The sequence below is a fragment of the Synchiropus splendidus genome, chromosome 3 (genome assembly GCF_027744825.2).
Source record: "Synchiropus splendidus isolate RoL2022-P1 chromosome 3, RoL_Sspl_1.0, whole genome shotgun sequence".
Lineage (NCBI taxonomy): Eukaryota > Metazoa > Chordata > Actinopteri > Syngnathiformes > Callionymidae > Synchiropus > Synchiropus splendidus.
The window spans coordinates 36020902-36046056 of record NC_071336.1 but is presented as its reverse complement, the minus strand read 5'-3'; the positions used below and the strand labels follow the sequence as shown (position 1 = coordinate 36046056).

At 60.8% G+C, this 25155-nt stretch overlaps 4 protein-coding genes across 13 annotated transcripts; 2 read left to right on the top strand and 2 right to left on the bottom strand.

Annotated features, from left to right (window-relative positions):
- The first annotated feature begins 133 nt into the window (after positions 1-133).
- lrrc31 (leucine rich repeat containing 31) lies at positions 134-2555 on the top strand. The gene is made up of 10 exons (XM_053860124.1): positions 134-261; positions 382-524; positions 599-731; positions 798-965; positions 1024-1185; positions 1251-1427; positions 1486-1653; positions 1706-1870; positions 1946-2101; positions 2161-2555. The coding sequence occupies exons 1-10, from the start codon at positions 249-251 to the stop codon at positions 2553-2555; spliced, it is 1680 nt and encodes a 559-aa protein (XP_053716099.1). The 5' UTR covers positions 134-248.
- Positions 2556-2855: 300 nt separating this feature from the next.
- On the bottom strand, positions 2856-6008 carry lrrc34 (leucine rich repeat containing 34). 4 transcript variants are annotated; one of them, XM_053858747.1, is made up of 10 exons: positions 5777-5914; positions 5498-5595; positions 5373-5437; positions 5225-5311; positions 5028-5156; positions 4517-4612; positions 4296-4450; positions 4070-4225; positions 3544-3670; positions 2859-3488 (listed from the first exon to the last, which is right to left on the bottom strand). In XM_053858747.1, exons 1-10 carry the CDS (start codon positions 5821-5823, stop codon positions 3321-3323), a joined length of 1128 nt encoding a protein of 375 aa, XP_053714722.1. In that variant the 5' UTR covers positions 5824-5914; the 3' UTR covers positions 2859-3320. The 4 variants fall into 4 exon arrangements, 3 of the variants coding, with proteins under 3 accessions (XP_053714721.1, XP_053714722.1, XP_053714723.1); XM_053858746.1 differs by having other exon boundaries at positions 2856-3488; positions 5498-6008; XM_053858748.1 differs by lacking the exons at positions 2859-3488; positions 3544-3670 and having other exon boundaries at positions 4076-4225; positions 4300-4450; positions 5498-6008.
- Positions 6009-6685: 677 nt separating this feature from the next.
- mynn (myoneurin) lies at positions 6686-11578 on the bottom strand. Of its 6 annotated transcripts, none has more exons than XM_053858722.1 (9): positions 11431-11578; positions 10428-10485; positions 9369-9636; positions 8442-9307; positions 8208-8367; positions 7506-7684; positions 7349-7441; positions 7152-7277; positions 6686-7090 (listed from the first exon to the last, which is right to left on the bottom strand). In XM_053858722.1, the coding sequence occupies exons 3-9, from the start codon at positions 9632-9634 to the stop codon at positions 6699-6701; spliced, it is 2082 nt and encodes a 693-aa protein (XP_053714697.1). In that variant the 5' UTR covers positions 9635-9636; positions 10428-10485; positions 11431-11578; the 3' UTR covers positions 6686-6698. The 6 variants fall into 6 exon arrangements, with proteins under 6 accessions (XP_053714697.1, XP_053714695.1, XP_053714699.1 ...); XM_053858720.1 differs by lacking the exon at positions 11431-11578 and adding an exon at positions 11184-11227; XM_053858724.1 differs by lacking the exon at positions 11431-11578 and adding an exon at positions 11184-11198 and having other exon boundaries at positions 10462-10485.
- Positions 11579-12616: 1038 nt separating this feature from the next.
- On the top strand, positions 12617-25149 carry pld1b (phospholipase D1b). 2 transcript variants are annotated; one of them, XM_053858700.1, is made up of 26 exons: positions 12617-12912; positions 15611-15780; positions 15852-16015; positions 16433-16575; positions 16637-16748; positions 17006-17071; positions 17135-17193; positions 17262-17354; positions 17418-17570; positions 17676-17825; positions 18790-18873; positions 19118-19199; positions 19495-19605; positions 19658-19840; positions 19900-20083; positions 20559-20684; positions 20746-20864; positions 20935-21048; positions 21124-21234; positions 21304-21392; positions 21469-21582; positions 21646-21695; positions 22901-23035; positions 23098-23251; positions 23315-23432; positions 23505-25149. In XM_053858700.1, exons 2-26 carry the CDS (start codon positions 15642-15644, stop codon positions 23727-23729), a joined length of 3078 nt encoding a protein of 1025 aa, XP_053714675.1. In that variant the 5' UTR covers positions 12617-12912; positions 15611-15641; the 3' UTR covers positions 23730-25149. The 2 variants fall into 2 exon arrangements, with proteins under 2 accessions (XP_053714675.1, XP_053714676.1); XM_053858701.1 differs by lacking the exons at positions 12617-12912; positions 15611-15780; positions 15852-16015; positions 16433-16575; positions 16637-16748 and adding an exon at positions 16790-16895.
- Positions 25150-25155: the final 6 nt, after the last annotated feature.

Below are 25155 nucleotides of genomic sequence, written 5' to 3'. Positions count from 1 at the left end.
CTGGGTCCTGGCCAGGCTTCAAACGCTTCTGCTGTCTGTGACGTCCCGTCAGCAGGACCTGACCTTTACCGAAGGTGTGTTCGCACTTCCGCGTCATCCGCCTGACGAGCACGGGGCGTGACGTCACCGAGGTGTCGCGGCGGACCAGTTTCCTCCGAGTGCGAGAGTTGGTGGCCAGCACTCCGTCACGTGAGCGTGTCATGTGACGAGCCGGTGGCCGCAACCTCGTCGCTGACTTTCTCCCCGACATGGAGTCCGCAGGTGAGTCCGTCCCGAGTTCCGCGGATCTCTCTGAACCGCTGCATGAGGCGAACTGGGTCCGCAGAGGCTCGGTTAGTCACGCGCCGGCCGCTGTTGACCTGGTCACACTGTGGTCAGCAGGTCAGAGACGCTCCACTCTGGACCTCATCATGAACCAAATCCGCCGGAAACGGACGGGTCCAGAGAGACGGCCGCTCGGACGCTTCCTGAGCTGGAGCTCTGAGCGGAGCGGCGAGGAGCGGGCGAGGAGCTCAGGTGCGGAGGTGCTGGGGGGGGGAGATGTGCCGCGGTTCTGACGCGAAGCCCGCGCGCGCGCGCGCGACTGTGTGTGTCAGAGCCTCCAGAGGAGCCGCAGGACCTCGGGTGGGGCCGAGTGAGTGTCGCCCTGCAGAAACTGGGGCTGAAGTCCGACAGCAGAAGCCTGAGTTTCTCTCACTGCGACGTCACCGTCACGGAGCTGCTGGAGCTGGGTGCGCGCGCACGCACACACGCACAGGCGCTCGCGCGGTGTCGCTCACGGCCTCCTGTCCCCGCAGCCGCCCTGCTGCAGCTGCTCCCCCTGCTGGAGGAGCTGGACCTGTCCTGGAACCCGCTGGTGGGCGGCGGTCTCGCGGGGCTGACCTCTCACCTGCACCACGTGGGTCGGCTGAAGACGCTGAGGCTGTGCAGCTGCAGACTGGACGCGGACGACGTCGGCGCCCTGGGTGCGTCGCCGCGACAGGCGAGCGCGGCCGAGTGGCACTGACCGTCTTCCCTCCGCAGGTGAGGCCCTGGGCTCCGTCCCCCTGCTGGAGGTGCTGGACCTGTCCTGGAACGGCGCTGTGGGCGGGGCTCTGCAGGGACTGCTGGCCAAGCTGCACCCCACCTTGAAGGAGCTCCACCTGGCCTCGTGTGGCCTGACGGCGGCGGACGCGGCGCCGCTGGGTGAGTGTGGCGCGTGCGGCCGAGCGCAGGCGCGGCAGACTGACGGTGCTGGCTCCGCCCCTCAGGTGAGGCGCTGCCGTCCCTCCCTCGTCTGCGGCTGCTGGACGTGTCTGGTAACCGGCGACTGGGTCAGGAGGGCGACGGCTTCGGCGGCCTGGCCGCGTCACTCAGTCACGCCGCCTCCGTCGGCACTCTGAGGCTGCGGTCCTGCGGCCTGAGCGGGTCAAGCTTGGACCGCCTGGGTGAGTCCAGCCGGGGCGCTTCCGCCGGCTGGCTCAGCTGACGCCGCTCCCCCCGCAGGTTCTTCTCTGCGCTGTCTGGCCTCGGTCCGAGAGCTGGACCTGTCCGCCAACAAGGGCGTGTCCGGGCACCTGCACCGCCTGACCTTTCACCTCAGCCACCTGACACAGCTGGAGGTCCTGGACCTGCACCTGTGTGGCCTCACACACGCTGACGTGGGAGCCCTCGGTGAGCCTTCACCCGCTGCTCTCACTGGCTGCTCCTGACCTCTGACCTCCAGTCCAGGTCCTCCCCTGCCTGCCGCGGCTGACGGAGCTGGACGTGTCGGCCAACGTGGCGGTGGGAGACGCCGTCCACGCGCTGGTGTCGGCGCTGCCGCTGACCCGCCTGAGGCGTCTGCCGCTCAACAACTGCCGCCTGAGCGAAGCCTCGGTGGCTGCGGCCGGTGAGACGCCAGCGTGGGGGGCGTGTGGGGGGCGGCGCTGAGCTTCAGTGATGCGTGTGTGTGTGTGTGTGTTAGCTCTGGTCGTGCCCGGCCTCCTCAGCGTGGACCTCTCGTGGTCCAAGGTGGTGGGTGGTCGCCTGTCCCTGCTCCTGAACGCCCTGCAGCCGGCCGTCCTTCAGGAGCTCCTCCTCAGCAGCTGCGACCTCAGCGCTGAAGACCTGCTGCACCTCGGTGAGTGACGCCGCCACCCCCGGCTCCCAGGGCCCCGCTCTGACCGCTGCCCCCCGCAGGTGCAGCCGGCAAGCGCGGCCTGCTGACGTCCCTGCGCCTGCTGGACGTGTCCTACAACGGCTTGCGGAGCGGCGGCGGCTGGTCGGCTCTGTTCTCGGCCGCGGAGGGTCTGAGCTCTCTGGAGGACCTGGACCTCAGCCTCCGGCCGGCGAGCTCCACCTCCTGCTCCGCCTGGATGCCGGCGCTGCTGTGCGCGCTGCCACGGCTCCAGGCCCTCACACGCCTGGCCATGCCGCGCTGGACCATGTCGGAGCAGGAGCGCCGGCAGCTGGAGCATGCCGTCAGGGGGCGGAGCCTCCTGCTGGAGCTGCAGGAGCCCGAGTCCCGCCCTCAGAGCGGCTCATGGAGGAGTTCCGGCCAGGAGGGTCCGGAGGGCGGGGCCGGCGAGGAGTAGCCCCCCAGAGCAGTGGTGGCACCTGAGATGATCAGTCTGCAGATGACGTTGTAGGAATATATACACCTGTAATGTGTCTTCCACGTGTCTGTTGACTCGTGAGAGTGACGACCAAAAACCCACTAGTTCAACTCCAAAAGAATGTCTTCCCTGACAGAGGAGTCTGGTGACCCTGCCGGAGCTGTGAGCTCCAGTGGTGGAGACTGAGACCAAGACTCTTTCATGACACACTTCACTTCATCTTGGGCTCCACTCATGGCTCCTGGGCTCCTGGGCTCCCCGTTGCCATGTTGACCCCCCTTGGTTTGGAGCGACGCAGATGAATCCTCATTTCCTGGGTGAGAAGCTGTGAGCAGATGATGCGCTCCTCTCCTGTGGTTGGCTGGCTCCATCACTCCTCCTCCTCCTCCTCACCCACCACTGTCCCAGAGGTTCCTGAGCTTCCTCAGTCCTTCACTTGGGGGAAGGTAGACGTTGGTCCCCACAAACTCAGGCTCCAGCGTGGAGCGCTTCTGGTTCTTCAGTTCTTGGTCCTGGTACTCTTCCATCCAGGCGTCTGTCCTGATCACACACACTCCTCTCATGCTGGAGCACAGTGGGGTGACCTCGGCCTCAGTCTCTCATGAGACAAAGCATGGTGAAGTATGATTTTAGTTTATTCAGTAGCAGATACCTGGATGAATATGGTCATCAGTAAAGTCACTCATGATTCCCACAAGAGCTCCTGGAGTCCAACTTCACTGGGAGCCTTGTGTGAGCAGCTCCTCACAGGGGGGCGGCGCCCTCTCCTGGCGGGGGGGTGTGGTAGCGGGAGTAGCGCCTCCTCAGGCGGTTGGAGCTCTCGGCCAGGAAGAAGCGGCCGTCGGCCTCGAAGACGCTGACGTCCGTGTGGCGCGGCGGGAGCCGCCCGCTGCTCATCAGCTCTCTGTAGGCCTGCGGGAGGCGCCAGAGTGAGGCCCCGGGTCGCGGGGTGAGTGTGTGTGTGTACCTGGCTGATGGCTTCCTGCAGCTTGTTCCCACGGATGTACATGTGCGTTAAAGTGGAATTGAGCTTCAGACTCTGAGCCAGCGAAGACAGACCCTCGCTGCTGATGTTGTTGTTGGTCACCGACAGTCTGCCGCACACACACACACACACACGCACGCCCACGTTTGTTTTCCTGTGCACAAGGTTCTCACAAGGATCGTGTTTTGTCAAGAACCGCCCTCACTCTGTTGACTAAAAACAGGTTCTCACAAAGATAGTAGCACAAGAACACACGCATCTGTCTCACTATCCTTGTGAGGACCTCCTCTCATGACCCTTTCCCCAGCCTCTCCCCCTGATGGCTCACCTGGACTAGGAGTCTGGACCAGACTGAGACTCGGTTAGAATCAGCTACTCTGGCAGGCATTCTAACCCTCTGAACCTTGTGAGGACCAACCCAAGTGTCCTCAGAAGAAGGAGGCTTGTCAAGACTTGGTCCTCACAAGTCAGGCAGAACACCACAAAACAGCTGCTGTGGCCAACTCACTGCGTCAGGCTGCACTTGGGTCGGGTCAACACCCGGCTTAAGGTCACCGCTCCCTCGTCCTCGATGCGGTTGAAGGACAGATCCAGAACCTCCAAGGTGCAGTTCTTCTCCATCAGCTGGGCCAGGTGCAGCGTCCCGTCCTGGGTCACCCGGTTACTACGGCAACACAAGGACAGGCGTCCCAGCAGGAGTGTGTGTGTGTGTGTGTGTGTGTGAGAGTGAGTACCAACGCAGGTCCAGGTAGCGCAGGCTCCGGTTGACCTTCAGGCCCACGGTGAGCATCTCCAGTCCACAGTCGGTGACGCCGGCCGTGCCCAGGTGCAGCTCCAGCAGGGAGCGGTTCATGGCCAGCATGTCAGAGAAATGGCACAGCCACTCTTCCTGACGGACGGACGGAGGGAGGGAGGGGTGAGACCCGAGAGAGGGAGAGAGGGGGGGTGTGTGTACCTGCTGGCTGAAGAGCAGCGGGCGGCTGACGTCCAGGCACAGCAGAGTCCTGTTGCTCTTCAGCACGATGGCCAGAGCGTTGATGCTCTCCACCGTCTGCAGCGTGTGAGCACATGGATTCATGCACTTGGATGGATTCAGACCCTGATCTTATGAGGACATATGGGCCACTCCACATCCAGTTTTGAGGGAAAGTAGTTCTCATTCTAACTGGCAGCCCGACGGTCCTCACAAGGTTAAGCCTCAATTTGAGGATCAAAGGAACGGGGTCTGGTCCTGGTTCTGGTTCAGGGGAGAGGCTGGGGAAAGGGTGATGCCAGGAGAGGTCCCCACAAGGGCAGAGAGAGAGACGAGTGTGGGTGTCTGGTGCATCGCCACTTGTGGGGACCAATTCTTGACGAAACACCCCTCGAGGTTTTGCCTGGATGTGAGGGTTGAAAGGCGGGGGAAAGGACGACGTCCAAGAGAGGTCCCCGCAAGGAGAGACGCGCACGTGTGTGTGTGTGTGTACCAGGTCACAGGCGATCAGCTGCAGCTCCCTCAGGCTCTGGTTCACCTGCAGCATCCTGCTCAGGTGCATCCCACCCGAGTTCCCCACCTTGTTCCCCGACAGCTGGAGGACCTGCAGACTGGCGTTGCCCTGCACGCACACGCACCGCAGCGGTGAGCGACCCCTGCCGGTCAGAGCGCACGCGCCTCGACCCTGACCTTCAGATGGTCCGCGAGCGCCTCCGCTCCGGCCGCCTCCACGCAGTTGAAGGTCAGGTTGAGGTACTTGAGGATGCAGTTCCCGTCCTGACAGAACCAACAGACAGTCAGGCGAGTCCGGGCGGGTGGGCCGCGCGGGCGGCTTCACCTTCAGCAGCTCCGCGACCCGCCGCGCGCCCTCGTCCGTGATGTTGTTGTAGCTGACGTCCAGCCCTGCAGGAGAGCGCGAGTCACATGGTGCGGCGCGGCGCGGCGCGGCGAGCCGCCACCCACCTGTCACGCTGCCGTTGTTCCTCAGGTAGGCGGCCAGCACCAGCGCGCCTCGGTCGTCCAGCCGCAGCGCCTTTCCTCTCAGCTTCAGGGTGAAGCTGCTGCGGGACGCAAGAGGACAGTGTGAGCGCACGGGAGGAAAGCAGAGGGCCAAGTCAAGTGTGGCGCAGAGCGAGGCCGAGGACAGGAAGCCGCAGACGCGTTGACCTGAGCCTAACGGCTGAGGAACCCGCGGGAAGCGTGTCGCCACATTCACTGGACTCAAACCACTGCGGGTCCTACCCCGCCGCTTTGGCCCTCTCGAGCTCCTCGGACAGCAACTCGTCCATCTCTCGCGCGCGCGCTTGAAGGCCGTCACGTCGTCGGGAGCGAGGGACGCGTCACTTTTAAAGCGGCCACGAGGCTCTGCTTTGATGGCGTCGTCGCCATGACGACCGACCCGCGGTGGCGTCAACAAAGTCACGTGACGGCCGCGCGAATTCGTCATAAAGCCATTTCAAGTGGCGTCCCCTTCCTCACGTCAGGCATGAGCTCATCCAAACCTCTGGGCTTCAGTCCCGGAGTGGGACTCCACCCGGTCCAGCAGCCGCAGCAGGGGAGTCGCACACGTGGTTTGAAGGTGGGATCTTTATTGGAGTGGGCGTGAACATGACTTCTGCACTGCGCTCCTCACGGACCAGAGCAGAGACGGAGGAACCCGAGATAAAACCTGATGGAGCAGGAACACAAACACCGGAGAAATCAAAGTGACCCAGCGGCCTCATGAGGAACCAGGACCGAGGCCTCACTGACGGCACGCAGCTCAGGGTGAATCATGGTACGACGGGGACAGTGACAGGTTAAAACAGCGGCGGCAGCCTCCTGCCGAGGTGAGGGGCGGGGCCACGGCTGAGCCAGGTTCAAACTCAGGCTTCCCCGTGACCTTCACCCCAAGGTCACGGCTGTACAGCGGGTCAGAATCAGTTCAGGGCGTCACCAGAGGCCGAGGGGTTCCCCTCCTGCCCCCCGTCGTCGTGGCAACCGTCCAGCGCCCGATGGTTTCCTGACTACATGAATGGCGGCGGTGAAGAGGTGAGTGGCGGCAGGAGAGTTCTGGACCCAGGTCCGGTCCATGTTCCCTCGGTTTAAGACTCACTGACCTGCGCCAGACCCTGACTAGCTAGCGGACGTCTACGGTGCCTCAGGCAGAGCAGGTGCGGCGGCCTCACTGCGGCCCGGCGCTCTGCTCGCTGTTGTCCACCGTGCGGATGATGACGATCTGCTCCAGGTTCTGGGCCGGGCTGGGGCTGGGGCCGGGGCTGGCGGTGGGCGTCGGCCGCAGCTGCTCCACCAGCGCGTGTAGCGTGTCCGAGTTGATGGTCTGCTCCTGCTCGGTGCCGAAGGAGGTGATGGGCGGGTCGGTGGGCTCCACCTTCAGCTCCTGCAGCACATCCATGGCGGTGGGGCCGGGCTCGCCAGGGGGCGGGGCTTTGGGCAGCGGCGTCACAGGCTCCGGGTTCCCGGGTTCGGCGGCCGGGACAGAGGCCAGGCTCTTGGCCTCCTGGGAGATCTTACTCTGCACGAAGGCCACGGGATGACTGGAGGCCAGCAGGACCACTGGAAGACAGGCGACAGGTCAGGCTGGGGTCCTGTCCCTCCCCGGGGCGGGACGTCTCACCTGCTCGCGCCCGCTCCTTGTGCTGCCGCACCTCGTCGGCGTGAGCCTTCTCCTGATGCTTGATCATGTTTTTCACGCTGGCAAATCGGTTCCCGCACAGCAGGCACTGCACACTGTTGGCCCCCTCTGCACACAGCACACCGGTGTCAGCCCGCCCTGGTCCTCACAGGCCCCTCAGAGCCGGGCAGCACACTCACCCGGGTGCAGTCTCCGCATGTGCTTCTTCAGCTCCGACGACGTGACGAACGTGGCCTCGCAGTTGGCGTGAGTGCACTTGTACGGCGTGACTCCTGAAACAGAAGGGGGCGGCGGTGAGGCAGGCCGCAGCGGGCGGGGCGGGGCTGGGCCGCTCACCTGTGTGCTTGCGAGCGTGCGCGATGAGAGAGGAGGAGACGGAGAAGGACATGCCGCACAGGTCGCACTGGTACGGCTTCTCGCCCGTGTGCCGGCGCTTGTGGTAGGTCAGCGTGCTGGACTGGGCGAAGGCCTGGCCGCAGATGTCGCACACGTACGGCTTCTCCCCGCTGTGCAGCCTGTGGACCACACCGGGAGCAAGACTCTGAGTCAGGATCGGGAAACTCCAGACATGCCAACATCAAGTCATGGTCAACAGAGATGAACTCAGCAGCTGTTGCCACGGTAACACTCTCAGATGCAGGAGTCTCCTGGGCAGCTGTTTGACTCAGCTGACCCTGACTCATTAAGAGAAAATCCAGATTTTTATCCGGATTCTTCCCCTGACTACGAGCTAAGTGTCTGCAGTTTGATTCATCTTCTCTCACATGTATTGATGGAAGATGAGCAACAGTGTTTTCTAAACGTTCACACATTTAAACATCCGTTCAAACAACCTCCATATGAAGCCTTGCCTCCTGACTCGATCAATAGAACCAGGTGAAGCTCCATCCCTGTTCAGCTATTTTGCTGGGATTCACCAAGCGCTGTGAGCTGGGGAGCAGGGGGAGGAGCTTCGTGCCAGAACCTGCTGTGGAGCCAGCGAGATGCCCGCCCATGAGCCAGGCCCGCGTGGCGCCTCCACACCTCCTAGTCCGGTACCTGATGTGGATCTTGTAGTTGGATGAGGTGGCGAACTTGAAGCCGCAGCGGTCGCACGTGTAGGGCTTCTCCTCGCCGTGGTGCATCCTCCGGTGCGCCACCAGCTGGCACTTCTGGGCAAAACACTTGTCGCAGTCGGCGCAGCCGAAGGGTTTCTCCCCTGAGGACAGAGCCACGTCACTCTCTCGCGGATGAAGCCCGCTCCACGGGGCGCACAGGTGAGGAGCCACTCACCTGTGTGGATGCGCAGGTGGGTCTTGAGCTGCGTGGCTTGTCTGAAGGTTTTGGAGCAGAAGATGCAGGCGAAGGGCTTCAGGCCCTTGTGGATGTGCTCGTGTCGCCGCAGGCTGCTGGTGTCCTTGAAGACTCGGTTGCACTCGCCGCAGGTCAGCGAGGCCTCGTCCAGCTCCGCCGGCTCCGGCCCACCCTCCTCCATGTCGTAGCCGTCCTCGGCCGTCTGGCCTTCCTCCTCCAGATCCACGTCGGAGGCCCTGGGCCTGCCCCGGCCTCTGCCCCGCCCCCTGCCCCGCCCGCGGCCCCTGCCCCGCCAGCTCTGTCGTGGCTTCTTGACCTCGCCTTCGTCCAGTGTGGGGCTCCAGTCGGCCGACGTGTCTCCAAAGTCCTTCAGGCTCCCGTCTGAATCCTCGGGGTCTTCGCGCTTGACTGCTCCCCGGCCACGGCCCCGGCCCCGGCCCCGGCCCCGCCCCCTGTAGCTCTTGGGCGTCGGCTCAGCCGACCCGCCGGCCTCTTCCAGCGCATCCTCCTCTGCCAAGCTCCTCTTCCTGCCCCCGGCCTCCGGTGCCGTGGGGTCCAAGTCCATCTCGCTTCCCTCGCCTGCATCAAGGTCGGACCCCTCGGCCGCCGCCGCCTCCTCCGCCCCCTCTTCATCCTCCTCCCCCGGCAGCGCCTCTTTTCCCGAGGTGATGGAGAGAGGACCGGGGGAGGCGGCGCTGCCGGGGGACACAGGGTGACCCGGAGACGCTTCAGCCTCCTCACCCCCCTCGGCGCCCTCAGACCAGCTGTAGGTTTCCTCCAGGTACTTCATGGCCTCCGATATTCCCAGGAAGACGGCAGCGCGGCGCACAGAGCCCTGCCTGGTGCTGGAAGCACATCACCTTCAGACCCGCCCACCGCACTCGCAGCCTTGTGTGAACGCCTCACCTGCTCAGGTTCATGTGGCCCGTGTAGATGAACTCCAGCAGCTTCTCCAGGGCGTAGCGGCTGACCTTGTCCGGGTCCAGGGTCATCACCACTTGGCCCTTCTCCGCCTGCGAGGAGAAGTAGCGGCTGAAAGCCGCCAGGATGTTCCGATGCGCTCGGAACTCCACGTCCTTCACGGCGATGGTGATGTCACACAGGAAGTCCATCTCTCGCTGCTGGTGCAGCCGCTGGAGCAGCAGCTTTCCATGTCTGCTGACCTGAGTCATGGCTGCAAGAGGGTGCAGACGGAGGTGAGTTCAGACTCAGTCAGAGGGCGGATAAAGACAACAAAGACACGGGAGGTGGACCCATCTCCTCACCATCATCAGCCACCAACCATCACAAGATCAGCTGCCCACTTCCTGTTCTGCCCTGCTCAGCACCATCGCACTCCGCTGCAGTGTCATGTGACACGTCTCCTCACTAGTGATAACAGCTCAGACTCACACAGAGACACACCGCCTCTGGGGAGAGCCATGGTAAAACCCAGGCCTCCAGTGGATCTGGATGGTTTGGAAACGCTGACGCCACTGCCTCGGCTCTCGCCGCTGAAGTGGCCGCGTCACCACAACGGCGCCGCACTACAGTCGTGAACTGCTCAGGTTACTGTCAATACTCGCAGGAAACTTCAGCGCCTCTCATGGCACTGAGCAGCGGACCAACGCGGTGACCACGGTGATGAATGGTTATTTCGCAAACAAGCATATTTTACCATTTCTCCATTTTCCTGGCTCATCAAAACTCCCTATTGTATCTGCAGGATGTGACATCATCATCCCGCGGCAGGTAGGGCAGATTTGGTGCCGACGCGGACCAGCACACGTGTGGCTCCGTGTGGATGGAGCCCGAGTCGCCGCCCCCCCGTTACTGAGGGCATCCTTCCACTGCAACAATCTGCCGAGCAAGCGAGCAGCCGTTGGCACACGCTCACTGGGTCACATGACTGTGACACCAGAATTCCCAGCGAAATAAAAAAACGACAGGACACTCGCACACACCACACTCTCAACACACACTTACTTGGAGCTGCTGGAAAGGTGGTGCGTTCACTGACCTGATGGACACGTTCACGTCAGACCTGGAAGACCAGAGCAAAGACACGTCAGGAACTTCAACAAAGAACCCGCCATAAAGAAGTGTTACATTTGATGAGGGGCTTAAAGTCGGACCGAGTCATGGTGGTGGTGGTGGTGATGGTTGTAGACTCTGGGGGCGGACGTGGATTAAAACTATAAAGGATTCAGTGATGTTGCCACACACGAAATGATCACTAACTACACTATCAGCGCACCACAACAGAGTGGAGATGTTGTGTTGGGGCTGATCAGCTGACAGGTGAGACGATAAGGCCAGTTTTGGAAAATAAAAGCTCGCGCCTGCTTCCTGACTAGGCCCGCGCTGCGAGCTAATGCTAACGCAGGCGCCGTGCTCCGGCTGAACGGGCGCGGAGCGGCGCTTTGCTCCGCCACGGACACTCGCAAACGAGCAGGGTGTCGCCACGTGACGGCCGCGAGACGTTACCGCGTGTCACCGACGCGATATGTGGAGCTTTCGCCTCCGAAGCAACTAAGCGCTTCCGCCACCGAGAAAAGCGCGGAAAACACGGTGCTCTTATTTCGAAGGTTCGCACCGGCGCTGACGGCCGCTCGCGGCTCTCCAGTGCCGCACACCTTCCACCCCGTCACACAACACTCGTATGCGTCGAGAAGTGCGACATTTCCTGCTCCAAAACGCGCCGTTTTGGACTTCGAGCAAAGTAAATAAAGAGTAAAGTACCTGCAGGAGCCCGCAGTTGCAGCTATTAGCATGTGACGTCATCGGTCTCGCGAGAAGTCGCCGCCGACCCAAGATAACGTGGTGAAGATGATCATCGGTCAAAGCGTTGTATCCTGAACTCGACGTGACGCCTCGCCGCCCGGGCTGATGAGGACACGTGACCTGCTGGACTGTATCGATCGGGTGATTCACGCGTCTACAAACGCATTTCGGCTCGACCCAGACCTGAAACAGAGGATGAAGGTACCAGCAGACGTCGCTGTGGCGCTCGACTCCAACTCCAACTCCATGAAGACGATCTCCGTCATTTTAATGACAAAGAAACCCGAGCATTGAACAAACGCAGGGGTTTATATTTGAGTGAAGCGCGGCTGGCTGACGCTCTGCTTTTCCCATCACCGTCTCCTCCATCATGGACGCATCTCCATCTCCAGCAGTCTTGGCCCCACCCTGCCTCTCACTGTCCTCCCTCGCTGTGTCTCCTGACAGACCCCCAGTGACCACCTCAGGATCTTCATCTGTGACTCGCGACTGGACTCCCCAGTCTCTCAGCTGATGGCAGTGACTCTCCTGTCCTGCGGACTGAGATGGAGGCCCCAGGGACAGTGGCCCCTCTCAGCCTCGCTGCAGGCCACTCGTCCACTGGTCCAACTTCAAACAGCCCCCTTCCTTAGCCGATGCGAGGGTTTAGGGCAGAGGATGTTGCCATGCTGCTCATGCTGTCATGAGCTAGGTGCTCCCCCACCGGTGGCTGATGGATGGATTGATGATGTGTTGATGATTTTGTTGCCATTTGTCCTGCTGTGTCTATTAATTATTTGTTCCTGTCTGTGGATTTTCAGATGTCATGTCGTCCGGGTCTGAGAGAACAGATATTTCACCCGTGCTGTGTGTCTTACGTAGTGTGGCATATTTGACAATAAAGCTGACCTACCTACCTACCTACCAAATATGGAAATACAGAATGAGGCCCTCGGACCATCAGAGATGGGTGTCATGACTGAGGCATGAGCCGATTGTCAAGCCTGAGTGCAGCTCTGGGGTCATGACCCCAGGCGTACCTGACAACTGCCTGAGCTGCGAACCTGTCGGGCTTCATTCCACTGGAACTGAAACACGTCTGTCAGCTGTGATGCCAGCTGCAGGAAGCGCTGCACCTGTTGATCACACCCCTTCTTGTGAGGACATGTGGGGACCTCTCGCTGCCATCGCCCTTTCCCCAGCCTCTCCCTGTAAACCTGACCATCCAGTCCCTGAACCAGGGCCCTGAACCAAACTGAGCCTGAGGAACCAAATTCAAATTCAGGATTAAACGTGTTAGGATCTAAACTAAATCAAGTGTCCTCATAAGGAGGCGTCTCTACCAGAGTTGGTCCTCATATCCACACACACACGCACACAAACAGGGCTTTCCAGTCCGACGCCTCCAGGCATTCCTGACATGCAACAGTCCAGTCGGTCCTGACTGAACTCTCTCCAACTCCGGACCAAACTCGTGGATGAAGTGACTCTCAGAAACCCCACCCCAACGCGTCCCCCGGGTCGGAGTCAAACGTCTCAGCCGGAATATAGCGCGAGCCTTGCACCACTTCCGGCTCGGCAGCCTTTACTGTGAAGAAACCGGAAGCGTCTCTACGTCATCTGGCTTGATTGAGTGCGCGGAGTGCGGCGCCAGCTGCTGCGCCGTCAGGTGGATTGTGCTCTGCGCGGTCCGGACTCTTCTCTCCAGGTGAGTGAGGGGCTCATTAGCGCTAATCTGACCGCGCCGCGCCGGGGTGCGCGCGCGCCCGGCCGGCTCCGCGCAGCATCCCGGCAGAAGCGCCGCAGCGGCTCCTCCCGGGCCCGCGAGTCGCCGCCACACTCGTCCTCTCGTGACTGCGCTCTCTCGTGTCAGGACTCGGTCACTCAGGCGCGGGAACAGTGCTCTGCTCACAGGCTCGTTTGTTTGCCTGTTCACGCGCGCGGACACCTTGAGCTCTGACGTCAGCAAACCCCGAAAGTTTGTCGCTGTGTCGAGTGACTAACGAGCAGAGTTGGATGAAGTTTGCACGGACAGGTCGGCACTTTCAGCTGAGGGTTCGTGAGTCCGGCACACACACACACACGCAGGTCTCAGAGACGGTCAGAGCTGTCAGCGGCAGACAGGCGTCACGGGTGGTTTGTGAGTGGCGTGAGCGCCCCCACCTGGACAGGTGTGACAGCTGGGCCCAGACCTGGACCCCGACCTCCACCCGGTCTGGGAGCTCGCCTCTCGGGTTCCGGTCCAGTCTGAAGCCGGCCCGTGATGCGAGTGTGTTGTTCTGAGCCTCAGAGATGGCTGCCGTGGTCATGTGACCCAAGCGGTTCTCGGACTGAAAAGTTCTCCATTGATTGTGGTCACGTCTCCAGTGGCGAGCACGTGACTGTCTGATGTGCTGCGGCAGTGTGTGTGTGTGTCTCCTCAATCTGGGTAAGCACATTTGGTGGAGTATTTGGCCGGTCCTCACAAGTCCAATCCTCAATCTGAGGATCTGGGTCTCAGTCTGGTCCTGATTCAGGTCCCCACGAGGACAGGGAGACAGGCGCGTGTGTGTGTGAGGCAACAAGTGAGAGACAGGAAGAGTGAGGAAATGTTGATATCGTTCCATCGTCGCAGGGAAGTGTGTGTTCCTCACCCTGCACACGTGTCCCTGTGTGAGTGAGTCAGACCTGACCGACCAGTTGTTACAACAAGTCCACTGTTTCTTAATTGACTTAGCGGGTGTCACACACACACACGCGCGCGCGCACGCAGACCCGGCGCATGGACGTGGGCGTGGCTTCTCCGTCACAACAGGACGGAACCATCTGATGGTGTTTGCGACAACATGCGCTCCTCTGCTGTCACTTCCTGCTGCCATCGGCCACACGCCCCTCTCATGTGGGGCCTGAGCAGGTCTCTGTGTGCTGGTTGCTCACAGGAAGGTCACAGGTTCGAGTCCCAGGCGGACGTGCTCCATCACGTTGCCGGTGGTTTGTCGCCGACCGCACTTCTGTTTCACAGCGATGGTTTCCTCCCTGAGCGGCTGCGGCCATGTGACAGCTGCGGGGGGGAGGAGTCGGCCTGCTGGAGTCACGTCCTCCGCTTTGGTCCCCATCACTGACCTGCCATGGTGAGGGTCTGACCCGGAGGAGTCCCACAGACCTGATGTCACATGACTGGGCTGGATTCTGCTTCAGAGTCGTATGGTTCTGGTGATCACTTCTCATCACACGACCCGCGACCTCACGCGTGCAGACGACTCAGTCGCCGCGGCGACGTGCGACTGAAACTGTGGAACCAGAGAAACGAGTCCGGCGAGTCCAACACACGTATTTATCCAGTCTGACAGGACTTGGCTGCCAGTTGTGTGCGCGAGTCCGACTCCTGACTGGAGGGCGCTGACTCTCCTGCAGGGTTCACTTCCATGAACATGCACCTGGATCCAGTCTCATGGTTGTGGGGTCATCTGGAGCGGAGCAGTTCCGTGACTCGCCACAGGAGGGCGCTGTTGCGCCGCTGTTGAGCTCTCTCAGGGGCCAGCAGTGCAGGAGGGGCGGGTGCGACCTTCGTCATCCTCAGCGCGCGTCTTCGCACCGAGGCTCCACTTCGCCTCAGTGTGACAGACGGAGGTGAAGTATTTCTCACGGTGCAGTGCGCAGGTTGATGCCCAGGCCTGATCACACGGTGGGACTCGTGAAGGAGTCTCTCACCTGGTCACCCGTCCGCCTGACCTCATCCTGACTCAGAGTCCAGACTCTCTTCTGGTTCTGCTGCTTCAGTTCACCTCTGGGTCGGTCGACAAGCTGTTGCCGTGGAAACATAACAGGTCAAAGTTGACTCCCCGTTCTCTGGCTGGAGTCTCCTCCCCCTGCTCCCCTCCCTCCCCGGAGTCTCCTCCCCCTTCGCTCTGACTCCTGGAGGCTTCAGTCAGGTTGGCTCTCAGAGCTGCTGCGTGCCCCGGGTCAGGGCCTTCCTCTTGCTGATGATGATGATGATGAAGAGCAGGACGCCTCCGGAGGCTCAGGTCAGACACGCTTGATTGACGGGTCTTCTCTTGACTTGTGTGTTGCATCGGCCCTGGTGTATGAACTCAGGTTTCTTCTCGCCGGCGTCTGACCGCGTGTTGTCCGTGCTGGAGCCGCTCCAGCGGCGTCACCGTGACGACAGCCGCTGGCACCACGACCCGTCTTCCCCTGTCATCCTGCCCTGTGGTGGTCAGGTGGTGGCGACTGTGGTCGGCGTGACCTTTGACCTCGCCGGCTCATGCGCTCACTGGTATCTGTTCCAGTCGATGATGTCACACTGACAACTCAGAGAGTTGAATGATCCACTTTGTTCCTGCGACCTTTGACCCCGTCAGCGTCTGAGCGCAGGGATGAGTGTGCGTGAGGTCTGCCCTCCACCTCTCTGTCACCTGTGCCTCCAGGTGACCCCGGGGCTCCGGAGCCAGCGCTGACATGCTGCGGCAGAGTGAGCCCACGTCCAGCACGCTGGAGCTGGTGGCCAACGACATGAGCAGCATCATGGAGAAGCTGGACACCCGAGAGCTGGACCTCAACGACGGAGTGTACGACACGTCGGACGCCTCGGCGCCAGGTGGGTGCCAGATGTCCAGCCACCGCGCTGCCGCTCCCGCTCCTGCATAAGTGTGTGTGTGTGTGTTGCAGCCGGACACCTGCCCTTCACCAACGTCTACCAGACCGTGGGCTTCAAGGAGTCGTCCGCCAAAGTCTTCCTCTCGTCTCCCATCACCGCCAGGATCCTGGAGGTGGAGCGCTTCACCTCGGCACAAGATCGCTTCAACGTCACCACGCAGAGGAGCGTCAGCAAGGTACGCACCTGCCCCCTCCTCCCTTGTGGGGACCGTTTGTCCGGACCCCACCAGCTTCAGCCTCCATCTGAGGCTTCAAGCTTCCAAATACCTGCGTCCAGTCTGGTCCAGAGTCCTGGTCCAGGTGAGCCCTGTGCTCAGGGGGAAAGGGTGACAGCCAGCAGAGGTCCCCACAGGGACAGAGAGACAGGCGTCTGTGTGTGTTTTAGCATATCTATCGTAGTGAGGTCCAAATTCGGGGGGGGAAACGCGGCCTTGTGGGGTCCTCGTGTCTTTCAAAACGTGAAAACAAGTGGGTGGTTCTGAGTGGGATCGGCTGGGGAAAGGGTGATGAGAGGTCAGCACAGGGACAGAGGGTGTTGTGGCTCAGTCCTCTGACTCCCCCGTGTGTGTGTGTGTGTGTGTGTGTGACACCAGTCCATGCCGGCGGTCTTCAAGATCGAGCTCAGGCACGGAGAGTTCTCGTGGCTGGTGAAGAGGAAGGAGAAGAACTTCCTGGACCTGCACCGGGAACTCCGGACCTACAAGACCTTCATGAGGCTGCCGCTGCCCACGCGCAGGTAGGCCGCTGGCCTCTGACCTCTCCCAGGCTGCGCTTTCATGTCCTCCTCCTGTCCGCAGCCACACCATCAAGAGGCAGAGCGCCGCGCGGGACGAGGCGCGGCAGATGCCCAGCCTCCCGAGGGGCGGGGGCGAGGAGCTGGCACGGGAGGAGCAGGTGTCCAGCCGCAGGGTGGGTGGACGCACGCTAGACCCGCACCCACACCCAGACCCGACTGGTGTTTGGGTCTCCTCCCGACCGGCCACTCTGGCCCCCTACTGGCCAGTTTCTGACCTAAACATCACGATACAGCTAAACTGAAGGATCCATCCTTCACTAGTGAGGACAGTTTTCTCTGGGCCGGTCTGGACCGGTCTTGGATATTAAGTCCCTCTAGTCCGAGTCCGAGACCCTGACAAGACGATCAACACTGCTTCTCTGTGTCTCAGAAACAACTGGAGGATTACCTGAACAACCTGCTGAAGATGCCCATGTACCGGAACTACCACGCCACGGTGAGCGGCGCAGCGCCGGCACCACCCTCCTCTCACTCTCACTGACCCGCTCCGCTCCTGCAGATGGAGTTCATCGACGTCAGCCAGCTGTCCTTCATCCACGACCTGGGACCCAAAGGCCTGTAAGGAGCCAAGCGTTGGTGGCGGCGGCCTCTGTGGCGGGCGCTGGCTGACGTGTGCCTGTATGCAGGGAGGGCACGGTGCAGAAGAGGTCCGGCGGCCACCGCATCCCCGGCTTCAACTGCTGCGGCCGCAGCAAGATGTGCTACCGCTGGTCCAAACGGTCGGTGTGGCGCGGCGGCGTGGTGTGGCGCGGCGCCCGGGCTGACTGTACGTCTGTCTGCAGCTGGCTGGTGGTGAAGGACTCCTTCCTGCTCTACATGAAGCCGGACTCTGGCGCCATCTCCTTCGTGATGCTGGTTGACAAGGAGTTCAACATCAAGATGGACTCCAAAGACACGGAGACCAGGCACGGCGTCCGCATCGACAGCCTCTCCAGGTGTGTGTGTGTGTGTGTGTGTGTGCGGCTCGGGGAGAGGTGAGCTGAGCCAGAAGACAAAGCTCTCCGCTCCTCACCCGCTTGCGCACGTGTGTGTGTGCTCAGGTCTCTGGTCCTCAAGTGCAGCAGCTACCGACACGCCCGCTGGTGGGGCCAGTCCATCGAGGGTTTTGTTCGCAAGTACGGCTCAGCCTTCCTCACCGACCACCGCTTCGGTTCCTTCGCCAGAGAGGAAGTCAACATTCCTGCCAAATGGTAACCACGGCGACGGGCTTGTGTTGCCGCTGTGTTTGTGTGCAGTGTGTGATCTGGCTGTAAATCCCTGAGAGCAGACGTCTGCACGCGACTCCCTCTGGAGTAACTCGACACAAAGCTGGGGAAAGTGAGCCTGGACTGCTGAGCACCTGTGCTCCCGCCGAGCAACTCTATCCTGTCTGTGAGGGCCGCGTGTGTCTGTCAGAAGGTTGTGTGTCTGTGAGACAAGTGAGTGTCTGTGAGGACCGTGTGTGCCTGTGAGACAGGTGTGTGTCTGTGAGAAGGGTGTGTGTCTGTGAGACAAGTGTCTGTGAGACAGTTGTGTATCTGTGAGACAAGTGAGTGTCTGTGAGACAAGTGTGTATCTGTGAGACAAGTGAGTGTCTGTGAGACAGTTGTGTGTCTGTGAGACAAGTGAGTGTCTGTGAGACAAGTGAGTGTCTGTGAGACAGTTGTGTGTCTATGAGACAGTTATGTGTCTGTGAGACGGGTGTGTGTGTCTGTGAGACAGTTGTGTGTCTGTGAGACAAGTGAGTGTCTGTGAGACAAGTGTGTGTCTGTGAGACAAGTGAGTGTCTGTGAGACAAGTGAGTGTCTGTGAGACAGGTGTGTGTCTGTGAGACGGGTGTGTGTCTGTGAGACAGGTGTGTGTCTGTGAGACAAGTGTGTGTCTGTGAGACAAGTGTGTGTCTGTGAGACGGGTGTGTGTCTGTGAGACAGTTGTGTGTCTGAGACAGTTGTGTGTCTGTGAGACAGTTGTGTGTCTGTGAGACAGTTGTGTGTCTGTGAGGCGGGTGTGTGTCTGTGAGGCGGGTGTATCACAGCCCAAGACCCTCCACACGTCTGTGGGTGGAGCCTCACCACCACATGACTCCATGTTGTCCTGAACAAGGACAGACAGCTGCCATCACCGAACACGTCGGTGTGTGTCAGCAGTGGACTCACGGCGGGTTGTGTGCTTCAGGTACGTCAACGGCAAGACCTACATGGAGGACGTGGCCGACGCCCTGGAGGAGGCCCGAGAGGAAATCTTCATCACTGACTGGTGGTGAGTGTTGAACACGCACACAGACACAGGCATCACGCCCCAGCGTCGCCCGCTCTGAGGCCCAGGACCGAGACGGCGGGTGTGAAACACCAGTGGACGCTGCCGTGTGTGGAGTGTGCTGAGAGGTCGAGCTGCTCAGATGGTTTCCTCCCAGAGACCACAGTCACAGCGTCTCTGTCTCCGCTCTCTGACTGAAGAAGCTCCCTCACCCTGGCTCCTGCTGACGCAGCGCCTCTCCTCGCAGGTTGAGTCCGGAGATCTTCCTCAAGAGGCCCGTGGTGGAGGGCAACCGCTGGCGCCTGGACTGCCTCCTCAAGCGCAAAGCGGTGAGTCGGCAGGTCAGGTGGGCGGGTCGGGTCGGGCGGATCACGTCACGTTGGGCGGGTCAGGTTGGGTGTGTCAGGTGGGGCGGGTCACGTCTGGCGGGTCACCTCGGACAGGTCATGTCTGGCGAGTCATGTCTGGCAAGTCAGGTGGGTCACATCGAGCGGGACAAATCTGGCGGATCACATCGGGCGGGTCACGTTGTGGGATCATGCTGTGGGGTCACATTTGGCGGATCATGTCGGCGGGTCACGACGGGTGACGAGGGTCTGGCAGCTCATGGCTCTGTTTCCGTAGCAACAAGGCGTGCGCATCTTCGTCATGCTGTACAAGGAGGTGGAGCTGGCCCTGGGCATCAACTCGGGCTACAGCAAGAAGACCCTGCTGCACCTGCACCCCAACATCAAGGTGAGCCCTCGGCCTGTGCGCCCGTCCGTCCGCTCACCGCTCTGCCCCCCAGGTGATGCGTCACCCCGACCACGTGTCTTCAGCCGTCTATTTCTGGGCACACCACGAGAAGATCATCGTGGTGGACCAGTCGGTGGCCTTCGTGGGCGGGATCGACCTGGCGTACGGCCGCTGGGACGACCTGGAGCACCGGCTGACCGACATCGGCAGCGTGACGCTGTCACACGCGGAGCAGGTGAGTGGCGCGGCCTTGCGCCGACAGGCGTGCCCGCTGACTCCGGTGCCGCCCCCCAGGCCCAGGCTGCGGCGGCCGCCCTGACCCAGCAGAACGGCGGCCCCCCGCCGGCCGACTCGGGCGACCAGCCCAAGCTGAAGAGCCACGGCCGCCTGAGGCGAGCGCGACTCAGCCTCCGGCGCCACCTGCAGAAGCACGGCTTGGCGCACGCTGACAGCGACAGCGACCTGGAGGACCAAGACGGTGAGTCCCTCGCCCGCCCCCCGGCCCGGCAGCTCGGCTCCCCTCGACCCAAACAAGCTGATTCAAGTGTAGTACAGTCTGAGTCGAGTTGCGTCATAACAAAACTGACATCCTCCATCTTCATCATCATCAAGTTTCAAGTCTATTATTGAGGCAGAAGCAAAGGATCGCGGGAGAGAGACTGGGGCAGAACTCAGCCTTTTGCTCTGTTGTTGTTTGGTTGGACTGTGGTTGGTTTTGGCCAGCTGAGTGTGTTGTCCATGGGACGTCTGTCAAGAGTATGTATCCATGATTTGGAGTGCGGCTGAGCGCTGTGTACACCACTAGTGTGCCTGTTGTGTACTTGCTGAATCCATGGAGGTGTACTCGAGTGAACTGGAGCGGCTCCAGTGTAGACGCATCAGATGAATGTCGGACCTGTGTGTGGTGGCTGGTGCTCTTCTGTACTCCGCTCTCACCAGCCCGCGTGTTGCAGGCAGCAGCTGGGCGCCGCTGCAGTCGGGGGGCGGGGACTTGGTGGGCGACACCAGGTTCTGGCACGGGAAAGACTACTGCAACTTTGTGCACAAAGACTGGATCCAGCTGGACAAGCCTTTCGACGGTGAGTGCCGTCCTCTGGCCCCGGAGTTTCCGGCGCTGACCGACCGCCGCTCTCCCGCCAGACTTCATCGACCGACACGTGACGCCACGGATGCCCTGGCACGACATCGCCTCGGTGGTCCACGGCAAGGCCGCCCGCGACGTGGCGCGACACTTCATCCAGCGCTGGAACTTCACCAAGGTACTGCCAGTCACGCTTGTGCTGCCCCCTGCTGGGCTGGAGTGACGCGAGCTCTGCCTCTCTCTCTCAGATGGTGAAGCCCAAGTACCGCGCCCAGTCCTACCCGTGTCTCCTCCCCAAGTCCCACTCCACAGCCGGGGAGCTGCGGCACCTGGTCCCGAACTGCGTCCAGGCCAAAGTGCAGGTGGGTGTGACTGGGTCTGGTCCCGGGACCCCACCCGCTCAGCCGGGCCCCTCACGTGTGCCACGTCTCCTCCAGATCCTGCGCTCGGCCTCGGACTGGTCCGCCGGCATCAAGTACCACGAGGAGTCCATCCACAACGCCTACATCCATGTCATCAGGGAGAGCAAGCACTTCATCTACATCGAGGTAGGGGGCGCTGCTGCGCGCCGCCCGGCTCACCTGACCCTGACCTGATCCCCTGGCTGCTATCTGCAGAACCAGTTCTTCATCAGCTGCGCCGACAACAGACACGTCTTCAACAAGATCGGAGACACCATTGCAGAGCGCATCATCCGAGCCTTCAGGTACTCACACACACACACAGTCACACACAAGCACGCGGGGACGCCCTGGACAGCTCTGGTGTCACGTCACCCTCAGGGAGGGAACAAAGTACCGCGTCTACGTGGTGACGCCGCTGCTGCCGGGCTTTGAGGGCGACATCAACACGGGAGGAGGAAGTGCCATCCAGGCTGTCATGCACTTCAACTACAGGTGTGTGAGCGGGAGGCTGGGGTCCCCACGAGGATGGTGCCATCAACCTGTGTGTGTCTGCAGGACGATGAACCGAGGAGAGCACTCCATCATCTCGCAGCTCAAGAAAGAGAGTGAGTGTCCGCTCAGAGCCCGGCCTTCGGGCGCTCCGTCTCCACCTTCAGACTGGAGCTGCAGCGCCCTCTGCTGCTGTGGGGAGTCAGGCGCAGACCCTGGCCTGGCACCCTCCACCCCACAGGAGCGCGAGCGAGGGGAGTCTCCGCTCCACTGGGTCATGTGATCGCCCTGCTGCGGCGTCACAGCGAGTCCTCGCCTCACTGACGTCACATGTCTCGCGCGTGCTGGAGCGAGAACCGGGTCTGACCGCGGCACTGACCAGCAACGTCCCCTCGAGACTTCCTCTGCTACTACCTCACAGCAGAAACCATCCCAGCGCAGAAACATGTCCTGAACGGACTATAAACTGCTGCAGTTCCCAGACTCCGGAGCTTCTGGCCGTCCAGACATGAAGCCTGGTGACATCAGAGCAGTGAGATGAAGCGCTCTTCCACCGTGTGTCTGTCCTCCGGTGCAGCGTGCGCCCAGCGACGGCGCTACATCCACACCGTGGAAGGAAGAGCTGCCATCTGAAGGGAACTAGTGGAGCTGGCTGATGTTGAGGAGCTGCTTTCTCTTCAAGTGTTGGGGGGCGGAGTCACGCAGAGGAGAGAGGATGGTCGGGTTTCAGACCACAGAGAGGAGACGCTAGTCAGCTGAGGAGATGAAGTGTGGAGTCAGTGGAGAAGAAAGCTGTTCCTTCTTCACTGGAGCTCACTGTTCCATGAGGAGCGTTCACTCACAGAAGACAAAAGTCACTCTCACCACAGATGGATTCAGGAGCCTCATCCAGCCGTGTGAGAAAGGAGCCATGTTTGTCAAAGTTGCTTCAAGTTCTTTGACGTCCAGCGCACACCTCAGTGCTGTCATGTGACTTCACTGACTGGACTCAGTTAACTCGTCGTGTCGGAAGATTCTGGATCTCTCTCTCTCTCTCTATAGATTGTGACTCTGTGACATGAGGATTCTGTCCAACACTGGTGGGAAGAATCTATAGAGTTGAAAGACAAGCTGCCGCTCAGAGAGTGTGGCTCAGGCACATGACAACTGAGACGGGAGCTTGCTGACCAGGTGTGTGTGTGTGTGTGTGTGTGTGTGTGTGTGTGTGTGTGTGTGTGTGTGTGTGTGTGTGTGTGTGTGTGTGTGTGTGTGTGTGTGTGTGTGTGTGTGTGTGTGTGTGTGTGTGTGTGTGTGTGTGTGTGTGTGTGTGTGTGTGTCACAGTGGGCGACCAGTGGATGAACTACCTGTCCTTCGCCGGCCTGAGGACTCACGCTGAGCTGGAGGGCAGGAGGGTGACTGAGCTCATCTACGTCCACAGCAAGATGATGATCGCCGACGACAACACCGTCATCATCGGTAACCTTCATCGCACACACACACACGCAGATGAGGATGATGACGAGGGCTGGGTGCGGCAGGCTCGGCCAACATCAATGACCGCAGCATGTTGGGGAAGCGGGACAGCGAGGTGGCGGTGATCGTGGAGGACTCTGAGACCAGCCGCTCGGTGATGGACGGTCAGGCGTACCAGGCCGGGAAGTTCGCCCTGCAGCTGCGGCTGGCGTGCTTCAGGTACGGGCCGCTGACGACGGTGACGACGAAGACGACCGCCCCTCACGCCGCTCTCTCTCGCAGGATGAACCTCGGCGCCAACACTGACCCCTCCATCGACGTGTCCGACCCCATCAGCGACCACTTCTACAAGGAGGTCTGGATGGCCACCTGTGCTCGCAACGCCTCCATCTACCAGCGGGTGGGGCTCTCCTCCGGCAGAAGGCAGACTCCTCCCGCCGGACTCTGACGTGGCCTGCTCTCTGCTCCGCAGGTCTTCCGCTGTCTCCCCTCCAGCGACGTGAGGAACCACCTGGAGCTGGAGGGCTTCCTGGCCCAGCCAGGTCTGGACAAGGAAGACCCAGCTCGGGCCGCCGAGGAACTCAAGAAGATCCGCGGCTTCCTGGTCCAGTTCCCGCTGCAGTTCCTGGTGGAGCAGAACCTGCTTCCCCCCATTGGATCCAAGGAGGCCATGGTGCCCATGGAGGTCTGGACCTGAGACCAGACCCACCTGGTGGACGCTCTGGAAACGGAGGTTCTCTCTCGTGGTCTGAGTGTCTTGGCTGCCCTCTAGTGGCCTCGGATGTTTTGCATGATTTACCCCAGTATGACTGTGAAGGTGCAAAGGAGCTCATCACCGCTTCTCACGCTGGTCCATCAATGGTCTGACTGTGCTCTGCTGCCGTCTAGTGGAGGCAGCTGTGAAACCAAAAAAACAGAACTCAGAAGTTGCATTGCACCATGGGAAAACAAGCCATGTACCGTCGCGTCCCCGTCAACTCACACGCCCCCCGGTGCCATGTTCTCAGCATGAAGCCTTTGTTCTCTGCGAGCTTGTTGACGCTAAATCTTTGGGGTTGTTGAGCTTCTCTGTGACGTTTCCAAAGTGTGTGTATTTCATCCGACTCCTCCTCGCGCGGCGACGCTCATTCAAAGTGTCCGACAGATTGCGTCACGTGTTGAACGCCCCCTAGTGGCGGGTCACTTGTGAGCTACAGAAAAGTGACGGACGCTCGCTGAGCCACTGTTTACGCGACGTCTACTGACCCGACCCAAATGCTAGCTATGCAACCCGCTGTTATTGCTCACAACAGTTTCAGCGCCCTCTCGTGCGCGAGTGAGGAACTAAACAAGCCCCAGATCGGATCTGAGAAAAGGAAGACACTGCGCAGCTGTTACGCCTCTGAGTGGCGGTTCATATCTGCAAGTGACGTGCAAACTTAAGTCTATTTGGTTTTGAGGAAAAAACAAAACTGGTTCTGAAGAAAACAATCGGCCAATGCTCTGAGTTCGTTTCTGGCGCCCCCTGGTGGCTGTGCTCATGACAACCGTGCGGAAGAGAGTCGTGTGAATGTGACTCGGGCTCGGCGGCGATGTGGTGGTGGGTTATTTTTGTACTTCCCTGCTGATGAGCCTCCAGAACAGCGCCATCCACTGGCAGCTCTTCCGTGGACCCCTGCAGACTGTCGCTTTGACCCTCTCTGGCCTGACACTATGCAACGGAGGACGAAGAGGAGTCGGACTCTTCCCAGTTTGTTCGCCACGAAACTGACACCCAAGTGCCAACGCCCGACGTGGGCCTGCGACCTCCAGTGGCCTGAGTGGGACGGCTGCCACCCCAGGAATCACAACAGCAACCAAATGTTTTGGGTTCACCGCAGGCGTCCGTCGTCACAGGAAGTGGGCGCCCCACTGTGGCGCTCATGGGCAGGCGGCGGCGGCGGCCCTGGCGCACCGTGGACACTGAAGTGTTGCGCTGCTTGTTGATCAATAAAGTTTTGCACGACTAGCGCTGTGACACGTTTGTTGTTGATGAGCTGTGGAGACCGCCATCTTTCTTTGGTTCTCCTCGCCTCCAGCAGTGATGCTCGCGCAGACCTGTCTGTCACAAGGTGGCAGGAGTTTGATCTGGAAGTCCAGGTAGC

Bases quoted from the DNA above. Each gene is read 5' to 3' on its own strand.
- lrrc31 (XM_053860124.1), top strand. The intron at 525-598 runs GTGCTGGGGGGG...TGTGTGTCAGAG, and splicing joins CGAGGAGCTCAGGTGCGGAG to CCTCCAGAGGAGCCGCAGGA. The intron at 1,428-1,485 runs GTGAGTCCAGCC...CTCCCCCCGCAG, and splicing joins GTCAAGCTTGGACCGCCTGG to GTTCTTCTCTGCGCTGTCTG.
- lrrc34 (XM_053858746.1), bottom strand. From the start codon at position 5,981: ATGACGAATTCGCGCGGCCGTCACGTGACTTTGTTGACGCCACCGCGG. The intron at 5,312-5,372 runs GTGAAGCCGCCC...TGGTTCTGTCAG, and splicing joins GGGTCGCGGAGCTGCTGAAG to GACGGGAACTGCATCCTCAA. The intron at 4,613-5,027 runs GTACACACACAC...CACACGCTGCAG, and splicing joins AGCTGATCGCCTGTGACCTG to ACGGTGGAGAGCATCAACGC.
- mynn (XM_053858722.1), bottom strand. From the start codon at position 9,634: ATGACTCAGGTCAGCAGACATGGAAAGCTGCTGCTCCAGCGGCTGCAC. The intron at 7,442-7,505 runs GTGAGCGGCCCA...CTTCTGTTTCAG, and splicing joins GCACGCTCGCAAGCACACAG to GAGTCACGCCGTACAAGTGC. The intron at 7,278-7,348 runs GTGAGTGTGCTG...TGCTGTGTGCAG, and splicing joins CATGCGGAGACTGCACCCGG to AGGGGGCCAACAGTGTGCAG.
- pld1b (XM_053858700.1), top strand. From the start codon at position 15,642: ATGCTGCGGCAGAGTGAGCCCACGTCCAGCACGCTGGAGCTGGTGGCC. The intron at 15,781-15,851 runs GTGGGTGCCAGA...TGTGTGTTGCAG, and splicing joins GTCGGACGCCTCGGCGCCAG to CCGGACACCTGCCCTTCACC. The intron at 20,865-20,934 runs GTACTGCCAGTC...TCTCTCTCTCAG, and splicing joins AGCGCTGGAACTTCACCAAG to ATGGTGAAGCCCAAGTACCG.